The sequence below is a fragment of the Oncorhynchus mykiss genome, chromosome 16 (genome assembly GCF_013265735.2).
Source record: "Oncorhynchus mykiss isolate Arlee chromosome 16, USDA_OmykA_1.1, whole genome shotgun sequence".
NCBI classification, from domain to species: Eukaryota; Metazoa; Chordata; class Actinopteri; order Salmoniformes; family Salmonidae; genus Oncorhynchus; species Oncorhynchus mykiss.
In genome coordinates, this window is record NC_048580.1 from 1,098,845 (window position 1) to 1,124,938 (window position 26,094).

At 42.9% G+C, this 26,094-nt stretch overlaps 1 protein-coding gene across 1 annotated transcript; it reads right to left on the reverse strand.

Moving 5' to 3' along the window:
• Positions 1 to 1,286: 1,286 nt before the first annotated feature.
• On the reverse strand, positions 1,287 to 25,426 carry gpr137ba (G protein-coupled receptor 137Ba). The gene is made up of 7 exons (XM_021564564.2): positions 24,409 to 25,426; positions 19,528 to 19,577; positions 15,847 to 16,069; positions 12,905 to 13,054; positions 7,944 to 8,072; positions 6,626 to 6,747; positions 1,287 to 2,006 (listed from the first exon to the last, which is right to left on the reverse strand). The coding sequence occupies exons 1-7, from the start codon at positions 24,796 to 24,798 to the stop codon at positions 1,937 to 1,939; spliced, it is 1,134 nt and encodes a 377-aa protein (XP_021420239.1). The 5' UTR covers positions 24,799 to 25,426; the 3' UTR covers positions 1,287 to 1,936.
• Between the last annotated feature and the right edge of the window lie 668 nt (positions 25,427 to 26,094).

Here is a 26,094-nt window from a genome sequence, read left to right on the forward strand (position 1 = left end):
ATCACAATTCCAGACTAGTATGAATGTTGTACTTCTGTAAAGGACTTGCTGGATTGATTGTCCGTTACACTTGATCCATGTTTCTGTTGATTCATTGCTCAGACATCAAGCAGAAATGTGGCGACAGTATGCTGACTCTGTCAGAACTAAATGTCTTTTTAAACAGACTATGATCCTTGGGAAAGGGCTGAAGAGACAGATTCCTGTCTGACCACATGTATGGACTGTATTCAGTGGTTTTCTTTACGAGTGGTTCTCAGAGTGCAGGTTCCCAGCAGTGACTATCACAGACTGTTGCTGGTAGGGTCTTGAAGACAGAAAAAAACATCTTCAACCTATAGAATCAGAATTTGTTCCACCCATGTAATGTGTTCCATCTATAGAATCAGAATTTGTTCCACCCATGTAATGTGTTCCATCTATAGAATTAGAATGCTTTCCACCTATAGGATTAGAATGTGTTCCACCTATAGAATTAGAATGTGTTCCACCTTTAGAATTAGAATGTTTTCCACCTATAGAATTAGAATGTGTTCCACCTGTAGAATTAGAATGTTCCACCTATAGAATTAGAATGTGTTCCACCTATATAATTAGAATGTTCCACCTATAGAATTAGGATGTGTTCCACCTATAGAATTAGAATGTGTTCCACCTATAGAATTAGAATGTGTTCCACCTATAGAATTAGAATGTTCCACCTATAGAATTAGAATGTTCCACCTATAGAATTAGAATGTGTTCCACCTATAGAATTATAATGTGTTCCACCTCTAGAATTAGAATGTGTTCCACCTATAGAATTAGAATGTTCCACCTATATAATTAGAATGTTCCACCTATAGAATTAGATTGTTCCACCTATAACCTATAGAATTAGATTGTTCCACCTCTAGAATTAGAATGTGTTACACCTATAGAATTAGAATGTGTTCCACCTATAGAATTAGAATGTGTTCCACCTATAGAATTAGAATGTTCCACCTATAGAATTAGATTGTTCCACCTATAACCTATAGAATTAGATTGTTCCACCTATAACCTATAGAATTAGATTGTTCCACCTATAGAATTGGATTGTTCCACCTATAACCTATAGAATTAGATTGTTCCACCTATAACCTATAGAATTAGATTGTTCAACCTCTAGAATTAGAATGTGTTACACCTATAGAATTAGAATGTGTTCCACCTATAGAATTAGAATGTTCCACCTATAGAATTAGAATGTTCCACCTATAGAATTAGAATGTTCCACCACACTGTCCTAAAGCACAATCAAGGTGTTTTATAAAATAGTTGTTTTATTATGGAGACTGCAATGTGAGAGAGGATTGTAAAGACCAGAACACATGTACAGTACATCTCCTCCCTCAACAAAGATAACTAATGCCTATGAACAATTTTAGCTGCTTGTGTTAAAAACATGAAAAGGAGACATTGAGAATATAAATGGATACATTTTACATACAAGATTAGGAAATACCTGTAAATGAATAATTGCATACAGTAAACATGTTTTTAAAATAGTGAATTCAGGTAATGCATATTCAGATGGGCTGTACAGTGCAATTCAGCTCATAGCTGCCAATGTTGTACACCTTGATAATAAACCTTTTTACATATTCATATTTGTTTGTGCAAGTTATGTATGCCCCCTAAGACCATCATCTCAATACTTACTGCCCTTTAGAAAATATGTTGACTTTATTTATCAAAATAGTAGAAAATAGAATGAATAAAGTCCTTGATGATATTCACCCCCGTGTCTCGATCCGAGGCCCTCGGGTGTGAGGTCATCAGTGTAGGCGTGTGCAAAAAAAGAGACAGGGCCAGCAGGAAGACTTCAAAAAGAGCTCCGGACCAATAGGAGCTCTTGTAAAAGTTCCGGACCAATCAGAGCTCTTAAATAAGGTTCAGGGCCAATAGAAAGTCTTCAATAAGGGTTGAGCTCCTCTGGGGGCAGGGCTGTGCTGCTGCTGCAATCATAGCTGTCTGCTGTCAAACTGAGGACAAAGACAAAACAAACATTACATTCCTGGGCCCATATTCACAAAGTCTCACGGTAGGAGTTCTGATCTAGGATCAGTTTTGCCCTGTAAGATGAAAAAGATGGACGGGGGAGATCTGATCCTAGATCAGAACTTCTACTAATTGAGATGCGGTGTCAGTATGTATCTAAGCTCTATTGGAAAGCCCGGTCCTTGCTTCTCCACAGGCATGTCACGGTCCTCACTTCGATATTAAAACGTGTAATACCTGACAGCAGCATGTGTGTATTTGTGTTCACCTGGTTGTCTGTGTTTTTATGTCCCTGGTGTGTGACTGTGTGATCACGCGCTCCATAGCCAATGTGAGTAAGACCTTTAAACATTCACTAGGCCACAGAGTCAGACGGATTACCAGGATGTGTACTCAGAGCATGTGCTGATCAACTGGCTGACCGAGTCTGTAATTCCTACATGTTTCAAGTAGACCACCATAGTCCCTGTGCCCAAGAACACTAAGGTAACCTGCCTAAATGACTACCGACCGGTAGCACTCACATCTGTAGCCATGAAGTCCTTTGAAAGGCTGGTCATGGCTCATGGCATTATCCCAGAAACCCCAGACTCACTCCCAACGCTCTAACCACTAGGCTACCTGCCGCCCAACGCTCTAACCACTAGGCTACCTGCCGCCCAACGCTCTAACCACTAGGCTACCTGCTGACCCTACACTCTAATCAAATCAAATCACAAATCAAATCACATTTTATTTGTCACATACACATGGTTAGCAGATGTTAATGCGAGTGTAGCGAAATGCTTGTGCTTCTAGTTCCGACAATGCAGTAATAACAAGTAATCTAACTAACAATTCCAAAACTACTGGGATACCCGCTGACCCTACACTCTAACCACTAGGCTACCTGCTGACCCTACACTCTAACCACTAGGCTACCTGCTGACCCTACACTCTAACCACTAGGCTACCTGCTGACCCTACACTCTAACCACTAGGCTACCTGCCGCCCAACGCTCTAACCACTAGGCTACCTGCCGCCCAACGCTCTAACCACTAGGCTACCTGCCGCCCAACGCTCTAACCACTAGGCTACCTGCCGCCCAACGCTCTAACCACTAGGCTACCTGCTGACCCTACACTCTAACCACCAGGATACCTGCTGACCCTACACTCTAACCACTAGGCTACCTGCTGACCCTACACTCTAACCACTAGGCTACCTGCTGACCCTACACTCTAACCACTAGGCTACCTGCTGACCCTACACTCTAACCACCAGGATACCTGCTGACCCTACACTCTAACCACTAGGCTACCTGCTGACCCTACACTCTAACCACCAGGATACCTGCTGACCCTACACTCTAACCACTAGGCTACCTGCTGACCCTACACTCTAACCACTAGGCTACCTGCCGCCCAACGCTCTAACCACTAGGCTACCTGCCGCCCAACGCTCTAACCACTAGGCTACCTGCCGCCCAACGCTCTAACCACTAGGGTACCTGCCGCCCCTACACTCTAACCACTAGGCTACCTGCCGCCCAACGCTCTAACTACTAGGCTACCTGCCGCCCAACGCTCTAACCACTAGGCTACCTGCCGCCCAACGCTCTAACTACTAGGCTACCTGCCGCCCAACGCTCTAACCACTAGGCTACCTGCCGCCCAACGCTCTAACCACTAGGCTACCTGCCGCCCAACGCTCTAACCACTAGGCTACCTGCCGCCCAACGCTCTAACCACTAGGCTACCTGCCGCCCAACGCTCTAACCACTAGGCTACCTGCTGACCCTACACTCTAACCACCAGGATACCTGCTGACCCTACACTCTAACCACTAGGCTACCTGCTGACCCTACACTCTAACCACTAGGCTACCTGCTGACCCTACACTCTAACCACTAGGCTACCTGCTGACCCTACACTCTAACCACCAGGATACCTGCTGACCCTACACTCTAACCACTAGGCTACCTGCTGACCCTACACTCTAACCACCAGGATACCTGCTGACCCTACACTCTAACCACTAGGCTACCTGCTGACCCTACACTCTAACCACTAGGCTACCTGCCGCCCAACGCTCTAACCACTAGGCTACCTGCCGCCCAACGCTCTAACCACTAGGCTACCTGCCGCCCAACGCTCTAACCACTAGGGTACCTGCCGCCCCTACACTCTAACCACTAGGCTACCTGCCGCCCAACGCTCTAACTACTAGGCTACCTGCCGCCCAACGCTCTAACCACTAGGCTACCTGCCGCCCAACGCTCTAACTACTAGGCTACCTGCTGACCCTACACTCTAACCACCAGGCAACCTGCCGTCCCTACACTCTAACCACTAGGCTACCTGCCGCCCAACGCTCTAACCACTAGGCTACCTACCGCACAACGCTCTAACCACCAGGCTACCTGCCGCCCCTACACTCTAACCACTAGGCTACCTGCCGCCCAACGCTCTAACCACTAGGCTACCTACCGCACAACACTCTAACCACTGTAGGCTACAGTCCAAGCTATGTCTTCCAATGGTGCGACTGCTGTCGGCATCCATTTTTGGACTAACAAATTATCTATATATACAGTATATCACAAAAGTGAGTACATCTTTTCATGTGACAACACTGAAGAAATAACACTTTGCAACAATGCAAAGTAGTGAGTGTACAGCTTGTATAACAGTGTAAATTTGCTATCCCCTCAAAATAACTCAACACACAGCCATTAATGTCTAAACCGCTGGCAACAAAAGTGAGTACACCCCTAAGTGAAAATGTCCAGCATTTCACTGTAAGGTCTACTACACCTGTTGTATTCAGCATTTCACTGTAAGGTCTACTACACCTGTTGTATTCAGCATTTCACTGTGAGGTCTACTACACCTGTTGTATTCAGCATTTCACTGTAATGTCTACTACACCTGTTGTATTCAGCATTTCACTGTGAGGTCTACTACACCTGTTGTATTCAGCATTTCACTGTGAGGTCTACTACACCTGTTGTATTCATCATTTCACTGTGAGGTCTACTACACCTGTTGTATTCAGCATTTCACTGTGAGGTCTACTACACCTGTTGTATTCAGCATTTCAGTGTGAGGTCTACTACACCTGTTGTATTCAGCATTTCACTGTAAGGTCTACTACACCTGTTGTATTCAGCATTTCACTGTAAGGTCTACTACACCTGTTGTATTCAGCATTTCACTGGGAGGTCTACTACACCTGTTGTATTCAGCATTTCACTGTAAGGTCTACTACACCTGTTGTATTCAGCATTTCACTGTAAGGTCTACTACACCTGTTGTATTCAGCATTTCACTGTGAAGTCTACTACACCTGTTGTATTCAGCATTTCACTGTAAGGTCTACTACACCTGTTGTATTCAGCATTTCACTGTAAGGTCTACTACACCTGTTGTATTCAGCATTTCACTGCGAAGTCTACTACACCTGTTGTATTCAGCATTTCACTGTGAGGTCTACTACACCTGTTGTATTCAGCATTTCACTGTAAGGTCTACTACACCTGTTGTATTCAGCATTTCACTGTAAGGTCTACTACACCTGTTGTATTCAGCATTTCACTGGGAGGTCTACTACACCTGTTGTATTCAGCATTTCGCTGTAAGGTCTACTACACCTGTTGTATTCGGCATTTCACTGTGGGGTCTACTACACCTGTTGTATTCAGCATTTCACTGTAAGGTCTACTACACCTGTTGTATTCAGCATTTCACTGTAAGGTCTACTACACCTGTTGTATTCAGCATTTCACTGTAAGGTCTACTACACCTGTTGTATTCAGCATTTCACTGCGAAGTCTACTACACCTGTTGTATTCAGCATTTCACTGTAAGGTCTACTACACCTGTTGTATTCAGCATTTCACTGTAAGGTCTACTACACCTGTTGTATTCAGCATTTCACTGCGAAGTCTACTACACCTGTTGTATTCAGCATTTCACTGTAAGGTCTACTACACCTGTTGTATTCAGCATTTCACTGTGAGGTCTACTACACCTGTTGTATTCAGCATTTCACTGTGAGGTCTACTACACCTGTTGTATTCAGCATTTCACTGTGAGGTCTACTACACCTGTTGTATTCAGCATTTCAATGTGAGGTCTACTACACCTGTTGTATTCAGCATTTCACTGTGAGGTCTACTACACCTGTTATATTCAGCATTTCACTGTGAGGTCTACTACACCTGTTGTATTCAGCATTTCACTGTGAGGTCTACGACACTTGTTGTATTCAGCATTTCACTGTAAGGTCTACTACACCTGTTGTATTCAGCATTTCACTGTAAGGTCTACTACACCTGTTGTATTCAGCATTTCACTGTGAGGTCTACTACACCTGTTGTATTCAGCATTTCACTGTAAGGTCTACTACACCTGTTGTATTCAGCATTTCACTGTAAGGTCTACTACACCTGTTGTATTCAGCATTTCACTGTAAGGTCTACTACACCTGCTGTATTCAGCATTTCACTATAAGGTCTACTACACCTGTTGTATTCAGCATTTCACTGCGAAGTCTACTACACCTGTTGTATTCGGCGCATGTGACAAATACAATTTGATTGATTGTCTGTTGTTCATGTACCTGGCCTGTACATCCTGAGGGATGATGCTCCATACCAGGTCGTCATCACTGTCATAACGTCGAGGGTTGTCAAAGAAATAGGCCCTGGACGAGAAGACGTGTCCTGGGAGTCCCGTCCCACTCTGGAGAACAACAAAACCAGATATCCGTCAAATTCCTATCATACTAAACCCATTCTGTCCCAGACACAAATCACACCTTGTCACGCCCTGACCAATGAGAGCCCTTGGTTCTCTATGGTGTCGTAGGTCAGGGTATGGCTAGGGGGTGTTCTAGTTCAAGATTTCTATGATACTAAACCCACTCTGTCCCAGACACAAATCACACCTAGTATTAGACTAAAATCACACTAAATGAAGAATTTCCATTGAACATGCTTTTTAGTCTAACTAGGATTAATCTGTGTCCAGGAAACCAGCCTTTAGGGTCAGTGGATAGTACCAGGGTTAGGGGTCAAGTAAACCTATTCCAATTCTACATTTCCCTTATCTGTGTCCAGGAAACCAGCCTTTAGGGTCAGTGGATAGTACCAGGGTTAGGGGTCAAGTAAACCTATTAAAATTCCACGTTTCCCTTATTGAAAAGCATTGAAGAACATTGGAAGGAGAGTTTCAGTGTGCTTCCTGACTGGCATTCAGCTGTACTTGACCCTGTATAGAACAGTTCACAGTAAACCCTCTCCTGCCATCGTGCCCTTGAGCAAAGCAGTTGCAAGGAGATCAAGAAAATTGCTGTCCATCCAGGGGCCTTACACTGCTGCTTATCCTGGTCCTCTGTGTGTGTGTGTGTGTGTGTGTGTGTGTGTGTGTGTGTGTGTGTGTGTGTGTGTGTGTGTGTGTGTATTAGGAAAGACAGAACACGTTTTAACCAATGAACAGTACAGTGTATTGGGAAAGACAAAACACGTTTTAACCAATGAACAGTACAGTGTATTGGGAAAGACAAAACACGTTTTAACCAATGAACAGTACAGTGTATCGGGAAAGACAAAACACGTTTTAACCAATGAACAGTACAGTGTATCGGGAAAGACAAAACACGTTTTAACCAATGAACAGTACAGTGTATCGGGAAAGACAAAACACGTTTTAACCAATGAACAGTACAGTGTATCGGGAAAGACAAAACACGTTTTAACCAATGAACAGTACAGTGTATTGGGAAAGACAAAACACGTTTTAACCAATGAACAGTACAGTGTATCGGGAAAGGGGAAACCTACTCAGTTGAACCCATACGTGTCTTCCACATTTAACCCAACGGGGATCTGCCTAATCAACGTCCATGTCATTGGCACGCACACACACACACTCCTCACCTTGTCCTGGTGAGGCTGTCGGACCCTGAAGAAGTAGACGACCAGAGAGGTTGGCAGCAGCTCCCAGACAAACAGAATCACCCCAAACACAATGTACCCCGCGTCTCCCAGGGTCGACTGCAGGTCTGCCTGAGACACCACACAGACAGGATGTAATGTTAGAGTCTGAAGTCAGATAAGCTCAGTATAAACACAGTCAACTACAACATCCTGTATAAACTAAGGGCTTCCTCTATTCAGTCTGGATCCTGTATAAACTAAGGGCTTCCTCTATTCAGTCTGGATTCTGTATAAACTAAGGGCTTCCCTCTATTCAGTCTGGATCCTATATAAACTAAGGGCTTCCTCTATTCAGTCTGGATCCTGTATAAACTAAGGGCTTCCTCTATTCAGTCTGGATCCTGTATAAACTAAGGGCTTCCTCTATTCAGTCTGGATCCTGTATAAACTAAGGGCTTCCTCCATTCAGTCTGGATCCTATATAAACTAAGGGCTTCCTCTATTCAGTCTGGATCCTGTATAAACTAAGGGCTTCCTCTATTCAGTCTGGATCCTGTATAAACTAAGGGCTCCCTCTATTCAGTCTGGATCCTGTATAAACTAAGGGCTTCCTCTATTCAGTCTGGATCCTGTATAAACTAAGGGCTTGAATTACATATGCAGCATTCAACATGAATTACATATGCAGCGTTTAATATATTCAGCATTTAACATGAATTACATATGCAGCGTTTAATATATTCAGCATTTAACATGAATTACATATGCAGCATTTAACATGAATTACATATGCAGCATTTAATATATTCAGCATTTAACACGAATTACATATGCAGCATTTAATATATGCAGCATTTAACATGAATTACATATGCAGCATTTAATATATTCAGCATTTAACATGAATTACATATGCAGCGTTTAACATGAATTACATATGCAGCGTTTAACATGAATTACATATGCAGCATTTAATATATGCAGCATTTAACATGAATTACATATGCAGCATTTAATATATTCAGCATTTAACATGAATTACATATGCAGCATTTAACATGAATTACATATGCAGCATTTAATATATTCAGCATTTAACACGAATTACATATGCAGCATTTAATATATGCAGCATTTAACATGAATTACATATGCAGCATTTAATATATTCAGCATTTAACATGAATTACATATGCAGCGTTTAACATGAATTACATATGCAGCATTTAATATATTCAGCATTTAACATGAATTACATATGCAGCATTTAATATATTCAGCATTTAACATGAATTACATATGCAGCGTTTACATGAATTACATATGCAGCGTTTAACATGAATTACATATGCAGCATTTAATATATTCAGCATTTAACATGAATAACATATGCAGCGTTTACATGAATTACATATGCAGCGTTTAACATGAATTACATATGCAGCATTTAATATATTCAGCATTTAACATGAATTACATATGCAGCATTTAATATATTCAGCATTTAACATGAATTACATATGCAGCATTTAATATATTCAGCATTTAACATGAATTACATATGCAGCGTTTAATATATTCAGCATTTAACACGAATTACATATGCAGCATTTAATATATGCAGCATTTAACACGAATTACATATGCAGCATTTAATATATGCAGCATTTAACATGAATTACATATGCAGCATTTAATATATTCAGCATTTAACATGAATTACATATGCAGCGTTTAATATAGTCAGCATTTAACATGAATTACATATGCAGCGTTTAACATGAATTACATATGCAGCGTTTAACATGAATTACATATGCAGCGTTTAATATAGTCAGCATTTAACATGAATTACATATGCAGCGTTTAACATGAATTACATATGCAGCGTTTAACATGAATTACATATGCAGCGTTTAATATATGCAGCGTTTACATGAATTACATATGCAGCGTTTACATGAATTACATATGCAGCGTTTAATATATTCAGCACTTAACACAAATTACATATGCAGCGTTTAATATATTCAGCATTTAACATGAATTACATATGCAGCGTTTAATATATTCAGCATTTAACATGAATTACATATGCAGCGTTTAATATATTCAGCATTTAACACGAATTACATATGCAGCATTTAATATATGCAGCATTTAACACGAATTACATATGCAGCATTTAATATATGCAGCATTTAACATGAATTACATATGCAGCATTTAATATATTCAGCATTTAACATGAATTACATATGCAGCGTTTAATATAGTCAGCATTTAACATGAATTACATATGCAGCGTTTAACATGAATTACATATGCAGCATTTAATATATTCAGCATTTAACATGAATTACATATGCAGCGTTTAACATGAATTACATATGCAGCATTTAATATATTCAGCATTTAACATGAATTACATATGCAGCGTTTAACATGAATCCAGTCACCGCTGATGCTGGGAACACTGCCTTTACATTTCAATCAGACTGTAATGCTGAACGTCTGAAATACGGATTGAATTGAGCTTCAGAATATAGGAGTGCTGATCTAGGACCAGTTTTCCCTTTTAGATCATAATGAATAGGATTATGGCCAGGGAAGACCTGATCCTAGACCAGTACCCCTACACTGAGAGGCTTTAAGACCTGATCCTAGACCAGTACCCCTACACTGAGAGGCTTTAAGACCTGATCCTAAACCAGCACTCCTACTCAGAGAGGCTTTAAGACCTGATCCTAGACCAGCACTCCTACTCAGATAGGCTTTTAGACGTTTGGTCTAGGTTGTTGAGTAAGGTATGTGGTCAGATACCTTCCCTTTATTGGGTACAAGAATAATGGTGGCCATCTTGAAACATGTGGGGACAGCAGACTGGGACAGGGAGAGATGTTGAAGGATGTTTGAAGGATGTGTGGACAGGGAGAGATGTTGAAGGATGAGGGGACAGGGAGAGATATTGAAGGATGAGGGGACAGGGAGACATGTTGAAGGATGAGGGGACAGTGAGAGATGTTGAAGGATGTGGGGACAGGGAGAGATGTTGAAGGATGAGGGGAGAGGGAGAGATGTTGAAGGATGTGGGAACAGGGAGAGATGTTGAAGGATGAGGGGACAGGGAGAGATGTTGAAGGATGTGGGGACAGGGAGAGATGTTGAAGGATGAGGGGACAGGGAGACATGTTGAAGGATGAGGGGACAGTGAGAGATGTTGAAGGATGTGGGGACAGGGAGAGATGTTGAAGGATGAGGGGAGAGGGAGAGATGTTGAAGGATGTGGGAACAGGGAGAGATGTTGAAGGATGAGGGGACAGGGAGAGATGTTGAAGGATGTGGGGACAGGGAGAGATGTTGAAGGATGTGGGAACAGGGAGAGCTGTTGAATGATGTGGGGACAGGGAGAGATGTTGAAGTTTGTGGGGACAGGGAGAGCTGTTGAATGATGTGGGAACAGGGAGAGATGTTGAAAGATGTGGGGACAGCAGACTGGGACAGGGAGAGATGTTGAAGGATGTGGGGACAGGGAGAGATGTTGAAGGATGTGGGGACAACATACTGGGACAGGGAGAGATGTTGAAGGATGTGGGGACAGGGAGAGATGTTGAAGGATGTGGGGACAGCAGACTGGGACAGGGAGAGATGTTGAAGGATGTGGGGACAGGGAGAGATGTTGAAGGATGTGGGGACAACAGACTAGGACAGGGAGAGATGTTGAAGGATGTGGGGAGAGCAGACTGGGAGGGAGAGATGTTGAAGGATGTGGGGACAGCAGACTGGGACAGGGAGAGATGTTGAAGGATGTGGGGAGAGCAGACTGGGACAGGGAGAGATGTTGAAGGATGTGGGGAGAGCAGACTGGGAGGGAGAGATGTTGAAGGATGTGGGGACAGCAGACTGGGACAGGGAGAGATGTTGAAGGATGTGGGGAGAGCAGACTGGGACAGGGAGAGATGGTGAAGGATGTGGAGACAGCAGACTGGGACAGGGAGAGATGTTGAAGGATGTGGGGAGAGCAGACTGGGACAGGGAGAGATGTTGAAGGATGTGGGGAGAGCAGACTGGGACAGGGAGAGATGTTGAAGGATGTGGGGACAGCAGACTGGGACAGGGAGAGATGGTGAAGGATGTGGGGACAGCAGACTGGGACAGGGAGAGATGGTGAAGGATGTGGGGACAGCAGATTGGGACAGGGAGAGATGGTGAAGGATGTGGGGACAGCAGACTGGGACAGGGAGAGATGTTGAAGGATGTGGGGAGAGCAGACTGGGACAGGGAGAGATGTTGAAGGATGTGGGGACAGCAGACTGGGACAGGGAGAGATGGTGAAGGATGTGGGGACAGCAGATTGGGACAGGGAGAGATGGTGAAGGATGTGGGGACAGCAGACTGGGACAGGGAGAGATGTTGAAGGATGTGGGGAGAGCAGACTGGGACAGGGAGAGATGTTGAAGGATGTGGGGACAGCAGACTGGGACAGGGAGAGATGTTGAAGGATGTGGGGACAGCAGACTGGGACAGGGAGAGATGTTGAAGGATGTGGGGACAGCAGACTGGGACAGGGAGAGATGTTGAAGGATGTGGGGAGAGCAGACTGGGACAGGGAGAGATGTTGAAGGATGTGGGGAGAGCAGACTGGGACAGGGAGAGATGTAAATCTGTCCGTAAAGCTGCTCTGCACCTGTTCTGAGGACGATACTGGGCCGGCACGCTTAAATGACTTAGTCACCTCTTATCCAGAGCGACTTACATGAGCAACTAGGGTTAAGTGCCTTGCTCAAGGGCACATCAACAGATTTTTCATTTAGTCTGCTCGCGGATTCAAACCAACGTCCTTTCAGTTATTAACCACTAGACTTCCTTCAACCTTGATTAGAGGTATTATGTGTGTCGTGACAAAAACGTGCATCTTTTTGGTCCCCAGGACCAGGAAAGACACTGTCGTACAGTATTACCTGGTCAGATACATTGTACCAGTCGTAGTCGAAGGAGTTGATGCTCTTAACGTTGGTGAGGGCCAGAACCAGCAGGTTGTAACAGGCTCTGGATGTGTACAGCAGGGTGACTGTGGCTCCTATAGCTGTCACCTGGCACAATGAGGTTCCCTGGGAAATAAAACACACTGTCTCAGATAGCAATAGTTTTAGCTTTGTGTGAATCATAGAACCTGGTCCCAGATCTGTTTGTCCTGACATCTCCTATGGTCCTCAACGAGTAGGCCAGACAATACCAACAAATCTGGGACCAGGTTAGAGAAGCTGGTACACGTCAACTACCCAACTGTGCCATTTGATTCTCGATGCTCACACAGCCGTGCCTACAGCAGCACACTCAGCAGGGCGCAGGGCAGGCTCTCGTCATGTGTAAGCAAGTGCACTCACTCAATTCAACTTAAGGGGCTTTATTGACATGGGAAACATGTGTTAACATTGCCAAAGCAAGTGAGGTAGATGATATACAAAAGTGAAATAAACAATAAAAATTAACAGTAAACATGACACGTACAGAAGCTTCAAAACAATAAAGACATTAGAAATGTCATAACGATGTACAAATGCTTAAAGTACAAAGATACTCAAATGCACACTAAACAAGTATTATGATTACCAGATACTCAAATACACACTAAACAAGTATTATGATTACCAGATACACACTAAACAAGTATTATGATTACCAGATACACACTAAACAAGTATTATGATTACCAGATACTCAAATACACACTAAACAAGTACTATGATTACCAGATACTCAAATACACACTAAACAAGTATTATGATTACCAGATACTCAAATACACACTAAACAAGTATTATGATTACCAGATACTCAAATACACACTAAACAAGTATTATGATTACCAGATACTCAAATGCACACTAAACAAGTATTATGATTACCAGATACTCAAATACACACTAAACAAGTATTATGATTACCAGATACTCAAATACACACTAAACAAGTATTATGATTACCAGATACTCAAATACACACTAAACAAGTATTATGATTACCAGATACTCAAATACACACTAAACAAGTATTATGATTACCAGATACTCAAATACACACTAAACAAGTATTATGATTACCAGATACTCAAATACACACTAAACAAGTATTATGATTACCAGATACTCAAATACACACTAAACAAGTATTATGATTACCAGATACTCAGATACACACTAAACTATTATTATTATTACCAGATACTCAAATACACACTAAACAAGTATTATTATTACCAGATACTCAAATACACACTAAACAAGTATTATGATTACCAGATACTCAAATACACACTAAACAAGTATTATGATAACCAGATACACACTAAACAAGTATTATGATTACCAGATACTCAAATACACACTAAACAAGTATCATGATTACCAGATACTCAGATACACACTAAACAAGTGATATGATTACCAGATACTCAAATACACACTAAACAAGTATTATGATTACCAGACACTCAAATACACACTAAACAAGTATTATGATTACCAGATACTCAAATACACACTAAACAAGTATTATGATTACCAGATACTCAAATACACACTGAACAAGTATTATGATTACCAGATACTCAGATACACACTAAACAAGTATTATGATAACCAGATACACACTAAACAAGTATTATGATTACCAGATACTTAAATACACACTAAACAAGTATTATGATAACCAGATACACACTAAACAAGTATTATGATTACCAGATACTCAAATACACACTAAACTAGTATTATGATTACCAGATACTCAGATACACACTAAACTAGTGTTATGATTACCAAATACACACTAAACAAGTATTATGATTACCAGATACTCAAATACACACTAAACAAGTATTATGATTACCAGATACTCAAATACACACTAAACAAGTATTATGATTACCAGATACTCAGATACACACTAAACAAGTATTATGATTACCAGATACACACTAAACAAGTATTATGATTACCAGATACTCAGATACACACTAAACAAGTATTATTATTACCAGATACACACTAAACTAGTATTATGATTACCAGATACTCAGATACACACTAAACTAGTATTATGATTACCAGATACACACTAAACAAGTATTATGATTACCAGATACTCAGATACACACTAAACTAGTATTATGATTACCAGATACTCAGATACACACTAAACTAGTATTATGATTACCAAATACACACTAAACAAGTATTATGATTACCAGATACTCAGATACACACTAAACAAGTATTATGATTACCAGATACTCAAATACACACTAAACAAGTATTATGATTACCAGATACTCAGATACACACTAAACAAGTATTATTATTACCAGATACACACTAAACAAGTATTATGATTACCAGATACTCAAATACACACTAAACAAGTATTATGATTACCAGATACTCAGATACACACTAAACAAGTATTCTGATTACCAGATACTCAAATACACACTAAACAAGTATCATGATTACCAGATACTCAAATACACACTAAACAAGTATTATGATTACCAGATACTCAGATACACACTAAACTAGTATTATGATTACCAGATACTCAAATACACACTAAACAAGTATCATGATTACCAGATACTCAGATACACACTAAACAAGTATTATTATTACCAGATACTCAAATACACACTAAACAAGTGCTAACCAGATACTCAAATACACACTGAACAAGTATTATGATTACCAAATACACACTAAACAAGTGATATGATTACCAGATACTCAAATACACACTAAACAAGTACTATGATTACCAGATACACACTAAACAAGTATTCTGATTACCAGATACTCAAATCCACATGCATTTCAACCAAGGATTGGTGTGTGTGTACATCTCTTACCTTGGACTCCAGGTAGATATTAGCCAGGGACATCTTGGCGATCTTGTAGAGGCAGAGGGAGAGGGAGATGGCACACAGGACAAACAGTGTATCGTTGATGGCTACTCTGATCAGTACAATGGTCTGGGTCTCTGTGGTGCTCATCCTCACTAGCAGGGCACAGGTCAGGTTTACTACCAGGAAGACCATACTGATGGACAGGAAGAGGAGGTACAGGGGTAACCTGGGGGACAGGAAGTAACATTGTTAGAGGTCTGAGGTCAAAGCTGAACGACACTCCAAAGAGGAAGCAGAGCAGAAGACAGAGGACAGAGGGACTATAGAGTATAGAACAGTAAGGTTCAGAAGACAGAGGGACTATAGAGTATAGAACAGTAAGGTTCAGAGGACAGAGGGACTATAGAGTATAGAACAGTAAGGTTCAGAGGACAGAGGGACTATAGAGTATAGAACAGTAAGGTTCAGAAGACAGAGGGACTATAGAGTATAGAACAGTAAGGTTCAGAAGACAGAGGACAGAGGGACTATAGAGTATAGAACAGTAAGGTTCAGAAGACAGAGGGACTATAGAGTATAGAACAGTAAGGTTCAGAGGACAGAGGGACTATAGAGTATAGAACAGTAAGGTTCAGAGGACAAAGGGACTATAGAGTATAGAACAGTAAGGTTCAGAAGACAGAGGGACTATAGAGTATAGAACAGTAAGGTTCAGAAGACAGAGGACAGAGGGACTATAGAGTATAGAACAGTAAGGTTCAGAAGACAGAGGGACTATAGAGTATAGAACAGTAAGGTTCAGAGGACAAAGGGACTATAGAGTATAGAACAGTAAGGTTCAGAAGACAGAGGGACTATAGAGTATAGAACAGTAAGGTTCAGAAGACAGAGGGACTATAGAGTATAGAACAGTAAGGTTCAGAGGACAGAGGGACTATAGAGTATAGACCAGTAAGGTTCAGAGGACAGAGGGACTATAGAGTATAGAACAGTAAGGTTCAGAAGACAGAGGGACTATATAGTATAGAACAGTAAGGTTCAGAGGACAGAGGGACTATAGAGTATAGAACAGTAAGGTTCAGAGGACAGAGGGACTATAGAGTATAGAACAGTAAGGTTTAGAAGACAGAGGGACTATAGAGTATAGAACAGTAAGGTTCAGAAGACAGAGGACAGAGGGACTATAGAGTATAGAACAGTAAGGTTCAGAGGACAAAGGGACTATAGAGTATAGAACAGTAAGGTTCAGAAGACAGAGGGACTATATAGTATAGAACAGTAAGGTTCAGAGGACAGAGGGACTATAGAGTATAGAACAGTAAGGTTCAGAAGACAGAGGGACTATAGAGTATAGAACAGTAAGGTTCAGAAGACAGAGGGACTATAGAGTATAGAACAGTAAGGTTCAGAGGACAGAGGGACTATAGAGTATAGACCAGTAAGGTTCAGAGGACAGAGGGACTATAGAGTATAGAACAGTAAGGTTCAGAAGACAGAGGGACTATATAGTATAGAACAGTAAGGTTCAGAGGACAGAGGGACTATAGAGTATAGAACAGTAAGGTTCAGAGGACAGAGGGACTATAGAGTATAGAACAGTAAGGTTTAGAAGACAGAGGGACTATAGAGTATAGAACAGTAAGGTTCAGAAGACAGAGGACAGAGGGACTATAGAATATAGAACAGTAAGGTTCAGAGGACAAAGGGACTATAGAGTATAGAACAGTAAGGTTCAGAAGACAGAGGGACTATATAGTATAGAACAGTAAGGTTCAGAGGACAGAGGGACTATAGAGTATAGACCAGTAAGGTTCAGAGGACAGAGGGACTATAGAGTATAGAACAGTAAGGTTTAGAAGACAGAGGACAGAGGGACTATAGAGTATAGAACAGTAAGGTTCAGAGGACAAAGGGACTATAGAGTATAGAACAGTAAGGTTCAGAAGACAGAGGGACTATATAGTATAGAACAGTAAGGTTCAGAGGACAGAGGGACTATAGAGTATAGACCAGTAAGGTTCAGAGGACAGAGGGACTATAGAGTATAGAACAGTAAGGTTCAGAAGACAGAGGACAGAGGGACTATAGAGTATAGAACAGTAAGGTTCAGAGGACAAAGGGACTATAGAGTATAGAACAGTAAGGTTCAGAGGACAGAGGGACTATAGAGTATAGAACAGTAAGGTTCAGAAGACAGAGGGACTATAGAGTATAGAACAGTACACTACATGACCAAAAGTATGTGGACACCTGCCTGTCGAACGTCTCATTCCAAAATCATGGGCATTAATATGGAGTTGGCTGCCCCCCATGGCTGCTATAACAGCCTCCACACTTCTGGGAAGACTTTCCACTAGATGTAGGAACATTGCTGCTATAACAGCCTCCACTCTTCTGGGAAGGCTTTCCACTAGATGTAGGAACATTGCTGCTATAACTGCCTCCACACTTCTGGGAAGACTTTCCACTAGATGTAGGAACATTGCTGCTATAACAGCCTCCACTCTTCTGGGAAGGCTTTCCACTAGATGTAGGAACATTGCTGCTATAACAGCCTCCACTCTTCTGGGAAGGCTTTCCACTAGATGTTGGAAAATTGCTGCGGGGACTTGCTTTGTTTCAGCCACAAGAGCATTAGTGCACAAGAATATTAGGGCACTGATGTTGGGCGATTAGGTCTGGCTTGCAGTCAGCGTTCCAATTCTTACCAAAGGTGTTCGATAGGGTTGAGGTCAGGGCTCTGTGCAGGCCAGTCAAGTTCTTCCACACTGATATCAACTAACCATTTCCTTATAGACCTTGCTTTGTGCACGGGGGGCATTGTCATGCTGAAACAGGAAAGGGCCTTCCCCAAACTGTTGCAACAGAATCATCTAGAATGTCATTGTATGCTGTAGCGTTAAGATTTCCTTCACTGGAATTAAGGGGCCTGAACCATGAAAAACAGACCCAGACCATTATTCCTCCTCCAACAAATTTTACAGTTGGTACTTGCATTGGGGCAGGTAGCGTTCTCCTGGCATCTGCTAAACCCAGATTTGTCTGGCTGACTGCCAGAGGGTGAAGCGTGATTCATCACTCCAGAGAACCCGTTTCCTCTGCTCCAGAGTCCAATGGCGGTGAGCTTTACACCACTCCAGCTAATGCTTGGTATTGCACACGGTGATCTTAGGCTTGTGTGCGGCTGCTCGGCCACGGAAACCCATTTCATGAAGCTTCCAGAGGCAGTTTGGAACTCAGTAGTGAGTGTTGCAACCGAGGACAGACGATTTATACGGGCTACGTACTTCAGCACTCGGTGGTCCCGTTCTGTGAGCTTGTGTGGCCTACCATTTCGCGGCTGAGCCGTTGTTGCTCCTAGATGTTTCCACTTCACAAAGCAGCACTTACAGCACTAGCAGGGTATACATTTGACAAGCTGACTTGTTGGAAAGGTGGCATCCTATGATGGTGCCATGTTGAAAGTCACTGAGCTCTTCAGTAAGGCCATTATACTGCCAACGTTTGTCTATGGAGATTGCATGGCTGGGTGCTCGATATTATACACCCGTGAGCAACTGGTGTGGCTGAAATAGCCGAATCCAGTAATTTAGAGGGGGTGTCCACATACTTCAGTATGCATAGTGTCGGTAGGATGGAACATTATTGTATGTTGAATGGTGCTTAGTGTTTCTTAAATCGTACCTGTATTTCAGAAGCTCTGGTGCATGTTTCGATTTTGCCTTGAACACAACCTGTAGAAAGACAAATGTCCTTTAAACCTCATATATATTCTACTGTATCGCATGTTCTGTGTTTCTCTGTTGAAAGGGACGAAAAAAACAAGGCTTTCTCACTTCTGCTTTCTCTCTGTCCTAAAGACACCAAACATTCCTTTGAAACCTCTGGGTTCAGAATAGCTGAGTTCAAAGAAGTAGAACGGCCTTAAGCTACAGTTGCTCAGTTACAGTTGCTAGGCATCACAGCAGTACCAGTTGTCTCTTGACCCTGCTAGAGCCACTGACATCTGCTAGAGCAACTAACATCTGCTAGAGCCACTAACATCTGCTAGAGCCACTAACATCTGCTAGAGCCACTGACTGATACAAGTAATGCTTCTGTTGTAGGAGTGAGACATGTTCCTAGTCTTCAAACTAACTCTCTTTCTCTCCTACCAAACATCTCATCCCAACTCTCTTTCTCTCCCACCAAACATCTCATCCCAACTCTCTTTCTCTCCCACCAAACATCTCATCCCAACTCTCTTTCTCTCCTACCAAACATGTCATCCCAACTCTCTTTCTCTCCCACCAAACATCTCATCCCAACTCTCTCTCTCCCACCAAACACCTCATCCCAACTCTCTTTCTCTCCTACCAAACATCTCATCCCAACTCTCTTTCTCTCCCACCAAACATCTCATCCCAACTCTTTCTCTCCCACCAAACATCTCCAGTCTGAGCAGGTCCTTTAGCCACAATAGGACTCCAGTCTGAGCAGCACAATGATGAATCGTAAAGTGTTCTGTAGTCTAATTCAGTTTATGGAGCATTTCACAAGCCAAGCTTTGAACAAATCCTAAACTAGACAAAACTATGTTGCAGCTCTTTGCTCCGGCGTCTGTGTCTGACTGCTGTGCCAAATGGTGGCCTTCGCCACCTGACCTCTGACCCCTTACCTCTCAGAGAGACATGAGCTGTGTTCAAATACGCATAGTAATGCACTAACCGTACTATTTGTGATGTAAAATGAGTATGTACTATGTCGTATGCTTATTAGTCATAGTATGGATGTAATTAGTATGCTAAAGGTTCCCGGATGTTGTACTACATCTGTCAAAATACGAAGTATACAAGCATTGGACACATTTCCTTGCTTTTATGGCCCATAATGCAATTCTTCAGAAAATGGGTGTGGCTTCACAACATTTTCAGATTTGAAGAAAATGGCGGAAAATATGCAACGAGAGCTAATTATTACAAATGTTAACAAAATGTTGAGTAATGTAATACTGTAATGACTTTTCAAATAAGTTAAACATTATTTTGTTGGCTGACAGTTTGTTAGCTACGCTGTCCTTATGAACTGCAAAGCATATCATTACAGCAGTAATCAGTATGTATATTACTGGTATGTTAGCTAGCTACCTAACGCTAGTTGGCTACTAATACATTGAACTTGCCAGTATATTAACTATATGCTATCTAACTAACTACCCAACGTTTATTGACATGATTATTTACGTCATTCTTAGCTAAGTGGTATAGTTTGTTGTGCGTTCTCAATGGACATTCGGGTGTGTTTGTAAATTCACTCTGGCTATCTACTCTGATGTCAGAGCACTCTTGTCTGAGTGTGCCAGAGCGCAGAATAACGGATGAATTCATGAATGCTCAACACCGGATGAATATGGCCGGTGTCAGTAAAGGTCTGCAAAAAATATTAAGTCAATTCTTGCCAGCATTACAGTTACAGTCACCAACGCTCTGGATAACATGAAAACAGCCTAGCCAGCTCTGCTAGGGCGAGTAAAATGGTCAGAGTGAAGTGTTCTCTCATTTGTGTCTGGAAGTAGTTAGCAGGTTAGCCAGTTAGCTTGGGTGCTTGACTGCAGTTGTGAGGTCAGAATGCTCAGATCAACCCTACTCCTTGGCCAGAGTGTCCAGTGTGCGTTCTGAACGCTCTGAATTTACCTAAGGGCAATCTGACAACGCTTTGAATTTACAAACGCCCAGAGCGCATTCTGGCAATCCAGAGTGAATTTACGAACATACGCAAAGTCGTAAAATGTCTAGCTAGTAATTTTTTATGCTAACAAGCTAGCAAGAGGTTGCATAGCAACAGCATCAACTTCAGGTAGACAGGTGAAGCTAGTACGCTCAGCTGAAAGAATACCGTTCATTTACAGTATACTAAAATGAACTAATAGTCAGGGGACGATTTTAGCATGTAAATCTTGGTGAGGCAAACACTTTATTTTTATTTTTATGCCAGCAAAGCCACTACACAACACAACACTAAACAAAACATTAATTGCACTATAACGGTGACAAATGGTGCCCAATGGTGCCCTTAAACAAATGTGGTTTCTACTGACAATTGAGATGTACAAACTATGGTATAAATGGACAACGAGCAGATAAGAGGCAATCCGTAATTTTGATGACGACATTAATGAGCGAGCTAGGACAGACGTAGTCAATATAACTATTTGTTCAGCACTTTTGAAATGTACAGCGACAGAATTCAGAACCTGGGCCGTTCTTACAGTATTCTTCCTGTACACCAAGTCAGAACCATAGGATAAATAAAGGGGGCATATAAACAGACAATGAAAGCTCTTACAATATTCAATGATTACATTTCTCTAAAACAGGCTATAGGCTACATGTGCACAACCAAGTCAGAACAGTAGGTGAAACTATGAGGGGGAAAAGGGACCGAATTATTAAGGTGAGGCACATGGGCTTACTACACAACATACACTTAGTATTACTTTCTTAGCTACAGACAGTATACATATATCCCTGGCATATTACATCATTTATGCAGCAGCTTACAATACATTTTTGGACTCACTTTGTACAGGAAGGTGGCGCGGCGGTCCTTTGTGGGCAAATTTTGTTGTCAAAGTCTGTCATTCTCTGGATTTATGGTGCTTTCAAGACAACTGGGAACTGAAGAAAACAAGGTCGAATCATGACTTCAGTGATCTTAAGGTCAGCACTCTGGAAAGAGGCTTGAGTCCCCTACTTGCAATTCCGAGTTGGATGACTGTTCAAAATGAATTTTCCCAGTCGGAGCTGTTTTTCTTTCAAAGTTCCCAGTTGTCTTGAACTCACCGAAGTCTTATTTTCCAGTTCTGAGTTTCCAGTTGTTTTGAGCTCGGCAGAAGTCATGCTGGATTGACAGCAAGGCCAATGTTGAATGTTTATCTTCTTTAACCTTGGAAAAGAGACCCTTAAACCCAGACTTGGGACCACACACCCACTCCACTGAATAGCAGGCTAGTGATTGCTTTGCAATGCTTGCAGTAAGCCACTGATTCCTTCCAAACCACTCATTGTTGCGATTTCCAACTTGTTGTGTAATGTTTATGTCCAATAGTTGATGAGCACCAATACGTTTTATCTATAATTTCTCTTAATTATTTATCTTCACATGACAAGGATTTTCCAGCAGATTGTCGACTTGATTCATGATGATGACTGCTAGCTTACTAGCTAAGATTTTGAAAGTATGGTGTTGACATGATCAGTCCAATCAAAGCTGCTGTAGATATAATGTGATTTGATGTAAATTTATCTGTGGCCAATGACCTTGAGCCTCCGTGGATGGGCACGCCTAATACAACTCTATGGCAGCACCCAAGGCGCTTGAATTTTCGAGCTCTACCTTAGATTTTGCGGTGACATGGTGTCCCCATGAGTGACAGAACGCTGAGCCAATCACAGTGCAACTAGAGAACATTACCAACCCCTACGCTCAGTATTTTCCACTGGCTGTCCCACCACCACAGAAAGCAGATCTAGGCTGAAACACCTGCATTTTGGAGCTGCCTCGGTCAAGAAAGCACTGATCTAGGCTGAAACACCTGCATTTTGGAGCTGCCTCAGTCAGGAAAGCACTGATCTAGGCTGAAACACCTGCATTTTGGAGCTGCCTCAGTCAGGAAAGCACTAATCTAGGCTGAAACACCTGCATTTTGGAGCTGCCTCAGTCAGGAAAGCACTAATCTAGGCTGAAACACCTGCATTTTGGAGCTGCCTCAGTCAGAAAAGCACTGAGCTAGGCTGAAACACCTGCATTTTGGAGCTGCCTCAGTCAGGAAAGCACTAATCTAGGCTGAAACACCTGCATTTTGGAGCTGCCTCAGTCAGGAAAGCACTGAGCTAGGCTGAAACACCTGCATTTTGGAGCTGCCTCAGTCAGGAAAGCACTAATCTAGGCTGAAACACCTGCATTTTGGAGCTGCCTCAGTCAGGAAAGCACTAATCTAGGCTGAAACACCTGCATTCTGTAGCTGCCTCAGTCAGGAAAGCACTGAGCTAGGCTGAAACACCTGCATTTTGGAGCTGCCTCAGTCAGGAAAGCAGAGAAGAGACCAAGTCTGCAGGTGGCTTTATTGACTCAATTATGTTGATGATTTTTTTTACATTATTTGCAAACTGATATGTGACACGTATTAATGCCAAAATAACATGCAAAACTGTGGGTCGCCACTGCTAATAGTATATAGTATGTCGTATACAGTATGTTGGTATGGGTTTTGGAACACAGCTATGGTCTCATCTCTGGCCTCAACAACCTACAACTTGACTGGTCACATACATGTGGATCTGCTCCACTTGTAACAGTGTTGCTTCCTGTCTGCCCAGAGCTGGGCCGAAAACAGAGACCGTCGGCACACAACAACACTCACCACCCATTCTTGAGTCACAGTTGACTTGAAATATCAATAGATTTGCTACCAGTGCGCCATAGTTAACTAGCTAGCTATTTCACATGGACTACATTCACATGTGCTAAAACAGAGGCAGGATCAACACAGAGACGGGTGTACTGACTCAACTGTGCTAAACTCACCTGTGCGAAATAGAGGTTCATGAGGCTGAGGGTGAAGAACTGCAGGCATACAGGGTAACAGTAGAGCAGCCAGAAGGGGAATGGTCCCAGAGTGTTGGCTGTCACAAAGTTTCTGAAGTAGAAGGAGAAGAGGACGGCCCTCAACGCAGCCCACAGCAGACACAGGAAGAGAAACACTGTCTGGTAGCTGAACCTCTTGTGTTTGTAGCGCAGCACCATCCACAGCTGTACATAGATGAAGAGGAACAGCAGGGAGTAGAAGACAGTGTAGACCACAGTGAGACCTAGCTTCACGTAAGGGGGTACAGCCGGGGTCAAGGTGGGGGGAGGGAGGGACTCGTTGGTACCCAGGGGAGACAGGAGGGATAGATCCCTCACCTGGGCCTCCATGGCCCCTTGATCTCCTAGGTACAGTGGGGGCCTCTTCTTCTCTCCCTGGCTGGTTTTACCAGGGTTTTCCCTGGATCTCCTAGGTACAGTGGGGGCCTCTTCTTCCCTCCCTGGCTGGTTCTCACTTGGCTGCCCCTGGATCTCCTAGGTACAGTGGGGGCCTCTTCTTCTCTCCCTGGCTGGTTTTACCAGGGTTTTCCCTGGATCTCCTAGGTACAGTGGGGGCCTCTTCTTCCTTCCCTGGCTGGTTCTCACTTGGCTGCCCCTGGATCTCCTAGCCGCAGTGGGGGCCTCTCCTTTCCTCCTCTTCTTTCTTCCTTCTCTTCCTCTCCTTCGGTGCACTGTTGTGACGGTTCCTCCTCTCACGAGCCGTCTTCTACAGCACGACAACACAGACACAGCTCTCTCTCTTTCGCCTAACAGAGCAGGAGGCAGAGAGAGCGAATGCGCAGAGAGAAATGGTGTGAGTGAATGGGGGTGTCAGGCTCTAAGAGGAAAGAAAAAATGGAGGGCGAATGGAGGAGAAGAGGAGAGGTGGAGGAGGGGGTATAAAGAATAACAAGCTAGACTTCCTGCAGCAGGGAGAGGAGAGCCAAGCCAGTGGCTGAACGCTGAGGCACATGATCTGTGTCGAGAATGAGGTGTTTGTCAGGCGACAGGCTGGAGGCTGGGTCTGTGGGCAGGAAGCTACAGTTACAGTACAGTAGGCTGTGCTGGACTTTGAGTTTAGAGAGAGAAGAGAAGTGGGGAGAGAGGAAGAGGGCAATCCATTCCCTGGTTCATTACGCTATACGCTACGTACTCAGCTGACGCAGGCTACTGTACCTTTAACCCTGGACTGGAGCTTCCCACCACTAACCGACTGAACTCCCCTGGGACTGGAGCTTCCCACCACTGACTGACTGAACCCCTCTGGGACTGGAGCTTCCCACCACTGACTGACTGAACTCCCCTGGGACTGGAGCTTCCCACTACTGACTGAACTCCTCTGGGACTGGAGCTTCCCACCACTAACCGACTGAACTCCCTGGGACTGGAGTTTCCCACCACTGACTGACTGAACTCCCCTGGGACTGGAGCTTCCCACTACTGACTGAACTCCTCTGGGACTGGAGCTCCCACCACTGACTGACTGAACTCCCCTGGGACTGGAGCTTCCAACCACTGACTGACTGAAGTCCCCTGGGACTGGAGCTTCCTGCCACTGACTGACTGAACACCCCTGGGACTGGAGCTTCCCACCACTGACTGACTGAACCCCTCTGGGACTGGTGCTTCCCACCACTGACTGCCTGA